This window comes from Sorex araneus, chromosome 2 (genome assembly GCF_027595985.1).
Source record: "Sorex araneus isolate mSorAra2 chromosome 2, mSorAra2.pri, whole genome shotgun sequence".
In the NCBI taxonomy this organism is placed as follows: Eukaryota; Metazoa; Chordata; class Mammalia; order Eulipotyphla; family Soricidae; genus Sorex; species Sorex araneus.
Window position 1 is genome coordinate 329,519,991 of NC_073303.1, and position 15,074 is coordinate 329,535,064.

Here is a 15,074-nt window from a genome sequence, read left to right on the forward strand (position 1 = left end):
TATTTCACTCATCTACTCGACAAATATTTACTCAGCATTTACTATGTCCAGACACACTGCCAAGCTGGAATTCAGTGGTGATCAAAGGGAGTCTTGCTCTCTATTATCAAGATTTCCAGCTAAAGGTGGAGATAGCCATTAACGAAATAATCAAAGACCACTACTTGAAAAAAAGGAAGATCAGATGGGAGAATTATTTCAATTTCTTTGTTACGTCATGTAACAAAGAAACCAGAGGGACAAGAAGAATTTCCTTAGGAAAAATCCTCATAAGCAAATGCTGAAGGATCAAGAAAGGTGCGAGAGGAGCATGTTAATTAAAAAACTGACAGCTTGGTGAGGTTGAGTGTGGAGAGCTGAGGGGCTAGGCACAGAGAATGTTGACGTTTCCATTCCTGTTACCTGTTGCCGCATAACCTATTACTCCAAAGCACAGTAGCTAGAAAAATTACAGCTTTATCAAGAACACGATCACAACCACGAAATCCCGTTGATAAGAGTTGTTCGAGCGGTCTCAGTAACCTCTCCATTCGTCCTATCCCTGAGATTTTAGAAGCCTCTCTCTTCTCGGCCTTCCCAACGATGCCACGTTGGAGGCTCTTTCAGGGTCAGGGAAATGAGATTCATCTGGGTACTGGCTTTGGCATATGGATACACCCTGGGTAGCTTGCGAGACTGTCCCAACAGCATTATGCTCTGTGATTTTATGGGTATCAAATATCTGTGGGGTTTAGATGGGTGATTCTTCCATCCCATATTCAGTTGAAGATTGGCATTATTAGGGAATCCAGGCTGGCAACATTCACATGCTGACACCTTGGTTTAGTCTGGGAGGAAAGAAACAACTCCCCTCTCAGTTCCTTTCAGGCCTGTCAAGCAAACAAATTAACATCAAATAGATTAAATAGCACTGTAGCACTGTCATCCCATTGTTCATTGATTTGCTTGAGCGAGCACCAGTAACGTCTCCATTGTGAGACTTCTTGTTACTATTTTTGGCATATCAAATATGCCACAGGTAGCTTGCCAGGCTCTGGCATGTGGGCAGGATACTCTCAGTAGCTTGCCGGGCTCTCCAAGAGGGACAGAGGAATCGAACCCAGGTCAGCCGTGTACGAGGCAAACGCCCTACCCGCTGTGCTATCAAATAGATTAGTAGGAGAAAAACAAATTTAAGGACATAGATAATAGGGAATCTACCAGGATGTAGGTTCCAAAGACAGTGACTCAAAGTGTATGTGTTGATGGGGCTGGGGCAATAGCACAGCGGGTAGGGCGTTTGCCTTGCACCCGGCCGGCCCGGGTTCGAATCCCAGCATCCCATATGGTCCCCTGAGCACCGCCAGGGGTAATTCCTGAGTGCAAAGCCAGGAGTAACCCCTGTGCATCGCCAGGTGTGACCCAAAAAAAGCAAAAAAAAAAAAAAAAAGTATGTGTTGGGAGAGGGGTGGGTGTGGGGAGGAAGTAGCTGGGGGGTGAATATTATCTTGGGATAAGGAGTAGAACAGAGCCAGAGCTTACAGGAGAAAGAGCTCATTGGTCCAGGAAAGGGTGAAGCCTGTGATAAAGACCAAATGTCATTCATTAGTTGTTTGCCTTACTATGTAGATAGGTTGGCCTTACTAAATAGAAAGGTCATTTCTATAACAACCCTAATTCTAGATAAAGACCCCCAATTTTTATTGTCCTAAATAATTAAGTGAGCAGTAAATGTTTCTCGTGTGCCTGCCGGGCCCCAATTAGCCTGAGCCCAAAATCATCCACTTACAGTGACATGTTTTGGAAAGACCAATCTTGAACAAGGCAGGGAATACTGCCCTTCTCTTTCCATGGCCGAGAGGATGGCTCAGTTGAGATTGTCAACACAGTTCCCAAGCTGACAGCTCCAGCTCTGAAGCTTCAAGACTTGCATTAGGGATCAGAGAAATAGCACAGGAGGTAAGACATATTCCGAGCGTGCAGCAGACCCTGGTTCAATCCCTGGCATCACATACCCGGCCAACAGCACCAGTCAAGCATGCCAGGAGTCAGCTGCATGAATGCAAACAGAAACACCCCATCAGAACTGCAGGGTGTGGCCTGACCACCCCTACCACTCCTAGAAATGGAAGCTCAGGGATTCCAGAGACAGCCAGAAGATAGGAAGAGATAGGAAGTCTCAAGAACTGTTCCCAGATAGTGACAAGAATATCATATTCTACTGATCAATCAGGCGCAGATCAGGGAACAATGACGGAGACTACAATAAGGACAAATTCAAATAATATAAAACCACCTTTAGTCAAATGTGGTTGCTTTTCTGAACACAGATTTATTTACATTTCTCTCTGCAGTAAATTATACTTGGTCTTTCAGAAGCCTTCCTGAATCCCATCTCATTCAAGTTGGAGGTCTAAGTTACCATCTCAATAAAGTTCACGCTTTAATGAAGCTTTGACATTTTTCTCAAGGGCAATTTATTTCAAAAGAACTTTTTTTTTTGGAAGGAGTAGGATTGTTTTGTTCGTTTGTTTTTTTTTTCTATTTGGGACACACCCAGCTCTACTCGAGGCTTACTCTTCACTCTGTGCTCAGGGATCACTCCTGGCGGTGCTGGGGGTCCATATCTGGTATCAGGAATCCAGCTGGGACTGACATATGCCAGGCAAGTCTTTTAACCCCTGAACTGTCTCTTTGGCCCCTCTTTGCAATTTTTGTCACCAATATCCAAACTCTTGGTTATAATGTCTTAGCTCAGTTTTCACAACAATGTAACTTACTTCTTTTAAAATCCTTGTGTACTTCTTGTGGCTCTGATTACATTCCTTTAGGGATCATAGATCCATATTCTCAAGACAGATCCTCCTTTGACTTGGGTTTAGAGTCAAGGTGCTGGGGAACAATATCCTTGGGATTCATAGAAGTCTTTTTGTCTCTTTATAACCCAAAGAGCACATACTTAGATCTTGCTGAAGTCAACAAAAAGTAAGGCGGGGAGAGGCCACATAGTACAGTGGGTAGGGTGTTTTTGTCTTGCATGTGGCCAACCCAGGTTCAACGGCTGGCATCCCAAATGGTCCCCTAAGCATGTCTAGGAGTGATCCCTGAGTAGGGCTGGGTGTGGCCCTAAAACAAACAAAAATCAAAAGAGGGGGGAAGGGCAGTTCTTATAACCACCCCCTTGAGATAATCGGCACCATGTGTGCCTTTTGTCTTTGAAAGACTAGAAATGTGAAGCCCTTTCATCATTTTTTCAAACCACAAATACTAGCTCAGTACTCTCTTTACTAGCTCAATATTTTCTTTAGATTGTACTGGAAAATAAAACATTTCCTTTTAAAATACATATTTTCCATTGCAACTATTTTGAAAAATTAACTAGTACTTTAAACATTCTGTCATTAAATCGCCTTAGTAAAACTATAAATTTGCTGGGTAAACCTTTTTTTTAAGGTGACTACAGGTGAAAGTTTGCCAAATGTTCTGCCAATACACAAAAGAGTGACTTTTCTTCCAATCCCCAAATACATTTTTTCGGTGTTCTCCAAAGTGTCACCAAATTTCGTCAAAGCCTCCTAGCCTCTTTCCTCTGTCCAGGATTGAAGTCCAGACCAGATGCTAGTATAGTTTGAGTTTACAGATGATCTAGCCATCAGTTATCTCCAGGTTCCAGATGCAGCACTCCCAGAGATAGGAAGAAGCTGCCCATCTGCTGAGGTCTGGGTACAAACACTGGGAGTGCATCACCTCCACTGTTTTGTAAAACTGCAAGCAGTAATAGAGTTCGTTAAGGTCAACAAGAGGGGGTCTATGGGCCCAAGGATAGTATAGCAGGTAGGGTGGTTGTCTTGCACACAGTCAACCCAGGTTCGATTCCTGGCCTTCCATATAGTCCCCAGAGCCTGTCAGGAGTGATCCCTTACTACACCAAGTTTGACCCCCTCATCCCCAAAAAGAGGAGTAATAGCCATCTCCTTTCTACGATATGTATGGAAGAAATTATGGCCATTTTAAAAGCTGCCATGGGTGACATCATCATCATGAGGGCTTTACAAATCATGTTAAATCTTCACTGAAGAATAATGAAAAGCCATTTGTGAATTTTGAAGGGGTGTGGGATATCACATAACTAAATGTGCCTTTTGTTGAGATCTCTCCAGCTGAAATATGAGAATGCACTAGAAAGAGAATGTTAAGAACTGAATCGTTCTTTCTTAGTTCCTCTTTCTCTATCTGGATCTTATCATACAAATCCGTGTGAACACTGCTATGAAAATTTGACCTCGAATGATGCTAGTAGAGAAAAGAGAAGTGCAGTTTCTAGTGATACTTGAATATATAATTAGCAAATATTTATTGATGTCTATTTAGGATATAATCTTGTCTTCAAGAGTTGATAAACATTTTTCTTTTGGACATTTTTAACGTTGTAATTCTAAAACTTAAATGTCAACTGTAATAGGTATATATTCACTTCAGATGTCAATGTTCACTAACCTCAATGAAAACCAGTCTCTGAGTGGAAACAAAAGTGGTCAGTGTAAGTAAAATCTGAGAACTCTGCTCAATAAGATATAGTTAAAACAACATGTTTGAGAAGCCAGCATGATAATATAGGGGTTAAGGTGCTTACCTTGCAAGTAGTCAACCCTGGTTCTACCCCTGGTACCGAATAGTCACCAAGTATCATCAGGGTTAGCCTCTAAACACAAAGCAGGAAGAATCTCCCTGCAGTGATATGTGGCCCAAACCACCACATCAAACCTTCCAACCCCTCCACACACACAAATACACCCACCAAAAATGACAACTTATTTGAATTACATTTGCTGGAGTTGATTTTTTAAATCCTCTCTTAGGACTTTTGGAAAAACTTAGGGATGACCACTTATTCATTTAATAAATATTGTGTATAACCCTATGCCAGGTACTATTCTAGCCAAGACAATAACAAGAATGAATCAGGTAAGGTCCCTGCTCTTATTCTGTATATATTTTAATGAGAGAGAATGATTTGAACAAGTAACCTAATCATAAATGAATGAGATGACTTCAAGCAGTGGTAGGTACTACTGTAAAATGTAAAAGGAGACTTGGGTTAGAATATTATCTTTTTTTTTTCTGGTTGTAGTAACTTTCCCTTAAAGTTTTCATCAATGACCGGCTGCATATGCATCAGGTTCTCAGTAGACAATATCAACATCGCCCTGGTGGGGTCGCTCTGCCATCTAGGCTTGTCTAAGTACACTCTATGATATTTGCACTGTAGCACTGTAGCACTGTCATCCCATTGTTTATCGATTTGTCTAGTGGGCACAAGTAATGTCTCCATTGTGAGACTTGTTACTGCTTTTGGCATATCAAATACGCCATGGGTAGCTTACCAGGCTCTGCCATGCAGGTGGGATATTCTCGGTAGCTTGCCGGGCTCTCCAAGAGGGACAGAAGAATCGAACCCGGGTCGGCCGCCTTGCAAACGCCTTACCCGTTGTGCTATCGCTCCAGTCCATGATATTTGCAAGATCATGAAATTCCCTAATAGCACATTTCTCAAAATGCATCACATCCAGCAACACATGATTGAATAGTAATCAAGGATGAACTCTCTGGGAAATGATATTTGATAGGAGTAAAAAGCAGGTCATAGCAAGATCTTGCTAGCTAGTGAACCCTCAAGCCGGACCAATTAGGAGGCAGAAAGGAATTAACGTTGCAAAATTCCAAGACAGAAATCACTGAGGCCTTTTGAATAAGGCAGCAAGTCATGTGAAAGGAAATTGAAGGAATAGCAAAGCTGCCAGAAATATACCATATAATGAGGAGATGAAATATCTTCCCACCCTCTAGTTTCTTCTTCAACTGACTGAGTAATCAAAAGCCCATCAGACAGAAGGGCTGGAGCAATAGTACAGCAAGTAGGACATTTGCCTTGCCTCTGGCCAACATGGATTCAGTCCCTGGCATCCCATATGTTCTCCCAAACACTGCCAGGAGCAATTCCTGAGTGCAGAGCCAGGAGTAACCCCTGGGCATTGTCGGTGTGACCCAAAAACAAACAGAAAAGTACATCAGACAATGGGGGGAGGGAGGATCACATTTAATTAAGTAGTACAGGGAATCTCATTTTTCAAAATCAGTTTTCCAAACCCATTTGGCACTATGGGGGTAGATATTCTGATCTGGGAAATGGGTCAGGGGCTTGAAGCTACAAATAGAGAGGAAGGGAGCATGGGACAAGAACTCATCTGACAAAGAGAAGAGGTTCTTTGATAAGGTGTTTGCTTAGAAGGACATTTCTGCTAAGAGCCCTAGTTCTGTGTAGGATCCCTGATATTGTAAACGTTTTTGTTGAGACTGCAGGAACTCAGTTGACCTCGGTTCAAAGGAATCCACATGCTAAAGTGACTCTCATGTCCTGGGGAGGCCTATTCTGAATATCTTCAAGAGACCAATCCTTCAAGAGCCTTCTTGGCTAGGATTAAACTTTATGGGCATTTCAACAATAAGATATCCCTGGAGACCTTTAATGAGCCCGAGTTGTTCATTTGTTCAAACCGTGGCATGAATTATTTTAACCTTGCCCTTTCTCCTAAGAATTATATCACTTAAAATAAATTGTAAGTAAAGAGAAAGATGGTAGAATAACTTTTTTTAATAGAGGAACATGGCAGAAAGTATCCCTGATGAGTGCTTGGCTTTGACTTGCTAGAAGAAAATGGGCCTTTTCTGCATGAATCTCCTGCAATATTAGAAATTTTGCTATGTTAAGGATATCAAGCTGAAGGAAGAACAACTGGTTTTCTTATTCCAGTCTCTCTTTCTATTTAATTATTAATCATTTTTCTAGATTCTGAAGAATTAAACGGGGATAGAGGAGGTAGGGTCACTGTGTGTGTATATACATACGTGTATATGCTATGGCTTTCCCAGAATCACAGGCAATGTCAATGTCAGCCATTCACCCGATAACGTCTGATGTGTGTCCTGGAAGTCAGCATTATTATGTGCAGCTTTTTGGCTTCAACATCAATCACTTTGTAAATGTTCAAATTATTTTGCTATCACATTTTAAGATTAAGATAAGTCTCTCCCTTGTGTTTTGTATAATATTGTTGTTAGTTATTATCTAGCTAAGATTTAACTAATTAGCTAATTGTAAATTTTCACCATACCAGTTTCTTTGCATTATAAAGACCTAGCTTACTGTATGGAAAAGTTGATTGGGAGCCCCAAGAAATTAGAGCGTTCATATGAAACTAGTGAATTACTCATTTTAATTAAAATATTTATAATTAGAGTTCCAAAATCATACTTTTGTTCTTCTTTCTGTCCTTACTCAAAGTTGCATTACTGGGCTCTGATCCATCCCCTCCCACATCTCCCATAAGAATTTCCTGAGGGGCTGGGGAAATAGCACAGCGGGTAGGGCATTTGCCTTGCACTCGGCTGACCCTGGTTCAATTCTCAGCATCCCATATGGTCCCCTGAGCACTGCCAAGGGGTAATTCCTGAGTGCAGAGCCAGGAGTAACCCCCTGTGCATCGCCAGGTGTGACCAAAAAAGCAAAAAAAAAAAAAAAAAAAGAATTTCCTTAGATGCTTCTGTTTTGCTTATAGAAACGCTGTTTCTTTCAATTGATTGATTAGGGAGCATGTTCCTTTGACAACAATTAGAACTATGGTTATACACAAAAATAAACATGACTGTAAAAATAAATCAGTATCATAATCCATCCCCTCTCTATTCTATAGATTTTTAAAAGATAGATGTTGCTTAATAAGTCAGAGACTCATACCTCTTGGCATAGTTGCCTGACCAAAAGAATGTCAGAGCCACTGAGATTATGCTCTTATTAATTGTCAATGACTGTTACTTCCAAGGTGCTCTATGTATAGCTTATGTATGACAGTTTTTAAATGACTGATGAAATAATCATGGATACTAAGTATACTCACATTTGGATACTAAGTATACTCACATTTGATGTGTGACTTCAAAACAAATGCTTTTTAAATTAAACTATTGGAATAGGTGTAATTTCTCTTAGTTTAGCATTTTTACCTATAAATTCACTGAACGGGGCATAATTATCAAATTGGGGAAAATAGTAAATATTTCAGAAAGTATTCAGAATATTTCAGAAGAAATTCAGAATATTTCAGAAAGTATTCTGAAGGTCAAGGTTTTCTTCCCATAGTCCTAAGTGGAAACAAATGTCAGTTATTGTTCTAAACTTGTTACTTAATACATTTATATCTGTTTTCATGAGCCAAGAGTTACATTTTCAGGACTTCTGTGAGCACATTATTAACACAGACATTAGTGTAAATTAAATGTAAGAGATTGCAATGAAATTATGTTAACAACCGAACAATAAATACCAAAAAGATTCTACTCCACAATCGTTTGACCATACTTTGCTACCTGTGCTCTTAAGTTTATTTCTATTCACTGTATTTACATGATAGGAGTATTACATAAAAATATTGCTATCAACCATCTCTTCACAGTTCTATGCTCAGTAACGGCAAGCTATTAGTCTGAAATAGAGCGTGGTGTATTTACATAGTAGTGAAGCTGAAAGCAGTTCTAACTTATTGAAAATAAATTATGTAAAAGTGAAAAAATCATTTAACAGTAGATGAGATAAAAGACGTACTAATGATAAATATATTGGAAAGAAAAAGCATATTAGGGCTCAATTTAATGCAAGATTTTAATCCAATCATGTTAAATTGCTGCCTGTGGATACAAGAGTTTGGCCAAAATAATATTTTCAAAGCATTTTGTGAAAATGAACCAGCTATGTGAAACTTAGAATACTATATATTTTATTATTATTTACATTTTGTTTCCGTGAAATTTACAGTAAACACACTTGCAGTATATGCACGCTGTTTTCCTTAAAACCTTTCATTAATCTCACCAGACACTACTATTTCTGCAAGAAAAACAAATTTGGTAACAGGTTCGTTAGCAAGTTATCCTGGAGAGCCTATTTGTCTCCTTATGAACAAGACCTGTTCAGATCATGCGTGTTCATGCTGATACCAATTTGGAGAACCATGTAAAAAGAATTTGTTTCTATTTTAAATTTGAGATCCTTCCAGTTTGAAATACTGTAAACATTTTTGTTCATCCTCTAGTAACATGGCTATCTTCTGCAAACATAGAATTTGGGGAGTGTTATTTATAAAGAATTCTGACTTCAAAACAAATGCTTTTTAAATAAACTATTGGAATGGGTGTGATTTCTTTTAGTTTAGCATTTTCACCTTTAAATTCATGGAACCAGGCATAATCACCAAATCAGGAGAAATATCTGGATACTTCAGGAGCAATTAGACTTCTTCAGCTAAACCCTTAGTGAAAGAAATTGCTAGATCAAACCATGGGTTTGTAGGTGGCGGTGGTGGCTAGTTTTGATGTTGTTGTTTCTTTCCTTCTTGGGGGCGGAAGGAAGAAGACATCCCAGCTGTGCTCAGGAGCCCATGTGGTGTGTGAGAATGAAACGTGGGTCTCCAGGCCTTTGGGCATTATCCCAACCTGATGGTTTCTGTCCCAACATGTGTGAAAACATCTCCATGCATAGTATTAAATAAAGAGTTCTAGAAACCAACGCCATGTTGAATGAATTTTTCCTAATCTGTGCTCCAGTGCAATTTATCTACAGAAACAATCACTTAGAGTTGACCTTTGTTTCATCACCCAGCCAAGACCCCTCATTGCAGGGAATCACTCTCAGAATGGTTTGAAGTGAAGGGGAGGGGGGATGAAAACATTCATAATCTCTAATTAAGGACTGGAAATTATTTAGCGCCAGGCAGAGTTCAAAGGGCGGGGATGCATGTTTTGCATGTGAGAGCCCCTGGCTTTTTTCCTGGCACCTCATGGTATCCCAAACACTGCTGGGAGTGATCCCCAAACAATGAGCCTCAGGAAACCCAAGTGTGTCCCCAAATTCGAAAATCAATTTCTTTTTTTCCTCTTTTGAAGTTGATATATATTTTAGTTATACTCTGAGGCTCCCAGCCCCCTCTCCTACCTACTCCCTTAAATCCCAATCTGAAGATTGTGTGCATCATGAGAAGACTGGGAAAAGTACCGTGGGGCCTTCATATAACTGCCACTTTTTGTTTTTATTCAAGGTGTCATAAAACTGAGTTCTGCAGTGGAAGGTACGTTCTGACAGCGCAAAGTCAATGATGTCTCTGCTTAAAGGTTGCATAGCGTGGCTTTGCAGCTAGAAAGCTTCTGTGGCAGTGGTGTTTGACGCCATGTTCTGATTGCCAGCTGACACCATTCCATCTGTGTTTCTCCTCATTTTTGTCATTTTATGAACCAAGTCTCTTGGTGCTCCTTACGTGGCCTTAACCCTGACCCCCTACAAAGGGCAGCATTTAGGAGAAAACGTGTTGTGTCTGTTTCCTGATAGGACAGCCGCGGGTCTCATACTCTTTGTAGATCCTTTGTTCAGACTGAACATTGAGCCTTTTGGGGACCCTCTCCCCACTTCCCCTACTCTCTATTGAGAGAAAATCCTTCTCTGAAGTATTTTGGTGTCTTAATCCAATGATAGAAGACACATTTGCCCAGAAAGTATATCAGCATGGAGTCATTAAAGCTTCATGGTGAGAAAAGTAAGTGAGTAAGGCATTTATCAATCTCAAATGCCATTTTTCCTAGGCAATTTAGGTACCACCCAGAGGAATTGCAACCACCAGCTTCCTTTTGTGGCATCCATATTTCTGTGTGGCTGTTCCCTTGAGTTGAGCAAAACTGAAAAGAAAAGAAAAATTTGAAAAGAAGAATCAGTAAGAGAGAAAAAAAAACATTTTTTGAGAGATCCCCAAGAAAAAATTGTTTTAAAAATTTTTTAAATTTATTATGCAAAGTGATTCATTGGTAATTGGTATAAAATTGATCTTGTGAAGCTGTAGCGATAGTACAGTGCTTAAGTCACTTACCTGCACCTGACCTGGGTTCAATCCCTGTCATCTGATATAGTCCCCCTAAGTGCTGCTGGGAGCGATTCCTGGATGCAGAGCCAGGAGTAACCCCTGGGCATCTCCAGGTATGACCCAAAAACTTTTAAAAAAAAAGTATCTTGTTTCCTTCAGAGGTGCAAATAATTCAAAGGCACAGAATGTGTGGTTTTGTAAGTTTCTGTCTGTTTGAGCGGGAAGTGTCTGTTCTCGTCTCAGGCTTGGGAGGTTTCTCCATCCCCTCTTTCCAGAGTTGCTCCTTGGAAGAGGTGGTGGCGTTAAGGTGAGTGTCAAGCTTAAAGGGGTCTGCGGCTTGGTGGAGGGGCGCTGCATGGAGGTGGGAGGTGAGCAAACACCAGGGACTGGAGAGCGGAGGCCATGTGCTGGACATCAGCAGAGGGACTGGACGCGCAGCATCTGGAAGACAGGGAGACAAATGTATAGTGATTTGGAAGCACCAGCTCCAAGGGGCAGGGGACACCTCTGTCTCCTTTCTGGATTGAGTCCACACATCTTACAAAACAAAGTAAAACCGGCAAGATTTCTGACGTTCCTTACAGCCAGCATGCTGCTATTCTAAAGGAAGGAGCAGGAAATGCAGGCAGCGTGCATTCTACAAAACTCACGCTCTCCTACAGGGTCAAATGGAATTCTATGGGGACGATTCAAACTTCTCCCACTTAACAAAACAGCAGAGACAGGGCAACGAAACCAAGCCGGACCTGAGAATGACCTTGGCTGCTGAAACTCCCAGCCAACAAATGAGCGCTGAGTTTTAGTTAATTATCTATAGAATTCCAGATAACGGTTGGCCGACCCTGAGCTGTTCCAGTCTTTTATCAGGGACTGACTTTGAAGTCAGAGCTTTAAGTTGCCTGCCTGACTTACACACGCACACACACAGCCTTCACTCACAACAAAAAGGAGGGGGGAAATGAAACGAAAAGATTTGGAAGCCAGGAAAAAGGACAGTCTAAACCAGCTCACTAGGGGTCACCACTGAGCAGCAGAGCTTTCGGCTCTAAAGGTTGGAGCGAGGAACAGAGGGCAGGAAGCAGACTGACAGCGGGGGAGGGGTGGGGTGGGAAGAGGAGGCTGATTTCCTTCCATCACTGCGACTCCTAGGAAGTGTTCTGGAGTCGCCGTGGGGACCCGAGGTCAGGCCCACTTTCACTGCCGCGTCAGCATCTTCTGACAGTTTATAGGCCAAGGCTGTGACTGTTAATGCTTCAAGGCTTGGGAGCATGCTTTGTTGTAACTGTTGTTAAGACTTGTGCGTGCAGGGAGCCGTTTGGGGTGCAGAGGTGGGGCGGGGTGTGTGCCTGCATTCTTGTGCATCTGGAATGTGAAGGGTTTGACCAGCATGCTCAATGCAATGTGTGTCTGACACTCGCTCTTCATTCAAAATCAAGCCTCAGGTGGGTGTCCTCTTGAATGCTCAGCTAATATTTCTGTCCTTGCTATTTTCCATCTGGGGATGAATTCTAGGCAGTTTCATACAGCTTATCAAAGAATATGCAAAGTATGGAAGGGGATTCAGTGAAATCCTGCTCTTTGACAATAAATGTCTTTTGGGGGGTGTCCCAGAGCTCTGAAAGTAGCGGGAGTGGTGTAGGTAGGCTCTCTTTCTCTTTTGTCTTCTTTTCAAGGAAAAGCAATTGAATTCTTAAGAGAAGATCAACAAAGATTCCGTTTGCTACCAAGTATTTCTGTCCTGCATTTAGTTCCTAACCTTTTTCTGAAGCATTTTGCAGTTTCACGTAAGCTTTTCAATCAGCAGAATTTTTTTTCAGAAGTCATTTATGTCACATTCATGGTAACATTAAAAGTGGAATGTCCTTCGAAAGAATTCAATTGATACTTAAAGCACATCAAAGCTTTCATCATTTTGCAATGAAGAAAGATATCTGAGCAAAAAAAAAAAAGAAAACATTTAGCTTGAAAGAGATCATTGCAAAGTTTTACTGGTAACACTGATGAAAATTAAATAACTGGTTTAATTTTAGATTAATAACCCCAGTTCCTCAGAAAATTGAGGTGAGAGAGAAACATCCAGACAGCAAATTGGGGGGAAGTATAGAAAATTGGAGCAACGGAGAGAGATAGAAGGCAATCATTTTATGACAGACTCTTCAAAATATTTTTCTCAAAAGGGATTTTCCCTCTTGGAGTTGGAGCAAGGAGGAAAAGGGGTGGGAGTTTCCACAAATAGGGTGAGCACACAGCCTACCTAAGAAAGAACGGAAGTCATGGAAGAGCTGAGTCATGGCTGACTTAGGATTGCTCTGATAGTCTGTCCACAGCAATCTCTTTTCAGATGAGGAGTGAAAGCCCCAACCGGAAGCTCTTTGTCCAACAGGTTTGTTCAGACATGTCAGGCGTAGGGACCATTGGGGCAGGGAGGGACAAGAATTGTCTGTGGTCTTTGCAACTGATAACCAGGAGGGTGTGCTTCTTGATGAGACTTGCCTCAAAGACAATTTGTTAGCAGGTAGGTGAGAATTCAAGATGCCAAAATGATGACATCAAAGTCTTTTGAAAGTTTCTGTGGAAGAATGAAGTTTGATTTCTTTGGGAAAAGTCTTGTGTCTTTAAAAACGGGAGTTGATAGGGGGTAGGGAGATAGCTCCAAGAAACTGGGGGGCATATTCTGTGCGGGGGAGGTCTAGGTTTGATTCCCAGCACCGTGAGGGCCCCCTGCTCTCCATTACACCCAGGAGTGACCTCAGAGCATGAAGGAAAATTCTGGTTTTGTCAGGAGCTACTTCTAGCTCTGTTTGGAGTCTTTCCCGGAGGTGTTGGAAATTGAACCCAGGCATTCTGAAGCAAATCCCTGCCATTTGAACTCTCTCTCCAGTTCCTCAATGAAGTGATTATTCTCAGCCCCTTTATTGCCTGTCACTTGGGATGGGGGAGGGGGGGTGTCGGTTAGCCATAATGTAAACTTGCTGAACAACTTCTCTGAACTCTCTTCAACTCTCCCTAAAAACTTTCATACATGCCTGCCTTGCATGTGGCCCACCCTGGCTTGATCCCTGGGCACCTCCTGGGCCTCCAACCCTGCCAAAAGGGATCCCTCAGCACAAGGAGTAGCCCCTGAGCCCTGCAGGGTGTGGTCCCCAAACCAAAACAAAACACAAACGAAGTTTTTCCTGAGCACATGAAACTTTTGTTTTCATTCTTTCTTCTTGACATTCAGTTTTGAAGATATTTTTAAGTGTCTCTTATCTCCACAGTAACAATTCATGAGTCATTAATCCCCTTCAGAGTAGAAACTGTAGAGCTATTGGTACATCCACAATGGTACTGCTACCACACCAGAGCCTTAGACTAGCAAATTAAATGAACTCTTCAAGGAAAAAATAAAATAAAAGCTTGACTTGATCTTTTAAGTCACTTTCAAGATTCATTGTTAGGTTGCATATTATATAAAAAATAATCTTTTTCACATGAAACTCTGACCTGACTCTATATTCACTTCAGTTTGCTTAAGAAACCCTGTTTCCTATAAAATTATATGCAGTATATTTTTTTTTAAAAAAGTACTTATCAAAAAAAAAGTACTTACCTTGGTGTGTTTTGGCTGTTATAACAAATTACAGTAGATCAGAGTAATTAATTAACACAAAGCTTCATCTAGTACCAGCACCTTAGAGACCCTGATTTCAGCATGCTACTGTAGGTAGGGCATTTGCCTTGCATGCAGCTGGTTGCATCCCCAGCACCATATCTAGTTCCCCAAACACAGCCAGAAATGACCCTGAGCACAGAGCCAGGTGTAAGCCCTGAGCACTGTTGTGGCCCAATCTCCACTAACCCTCCCTCTCCCCCAATTTTGACATAGAAATGGAGCAGAGTTGAGAGGCAGGAACTAGTATAAAGTCGAAGAGAGCCAGGGAATCAGCCAAACTGCACATGGGGAGGACCACTTTGACCTTTGAAACTTGCAAGTTGCCCTGAATACCATCAGGTAGGACCCAAAGACGTAATCCCCACCCCCCACATAAAAACAGAACAATCACCCACACAAAACCCATAAACATTTAGTATATTGCAACTTCAAATGAATTTAACATTAATAAAGCATTCCAAATGTACTGATGCCATTTT

At 41.3% G+C, this 15,074-nt stretch overlaps 1 protein-coding gene across 13 annotated transcripts in view; it reads left to right on the forward strand.

Moving 5' to 3' along the window:
• Positions 1 to 15,074, forward strand: part of DLGAP1 (DLG associated protein 1) — a 938,748-nt gene that overhangs the window by 789,266 nt on the left and 134,408 nt on the right. For 7 of the 13 annotated variants that reach the window (XM_055129437.1, XM_004605986.2, XM_055129438.1 and 4 more), the window contains one exon: positions 10,128 to 10,157. The exons of the other annotated variants lie outside the window; for them this stretch is intronic. In XM_055129437.1, coding sequence (XP_054985412.1) covers positions 10,128 to 10,157 — 30 coding nt within the window. The remainder of the gene's footprint in view (positions 1 to 10,127; positions 10,158 to 15,074) is intronic. 13 annotated transcript variants of the gene reach the window in all.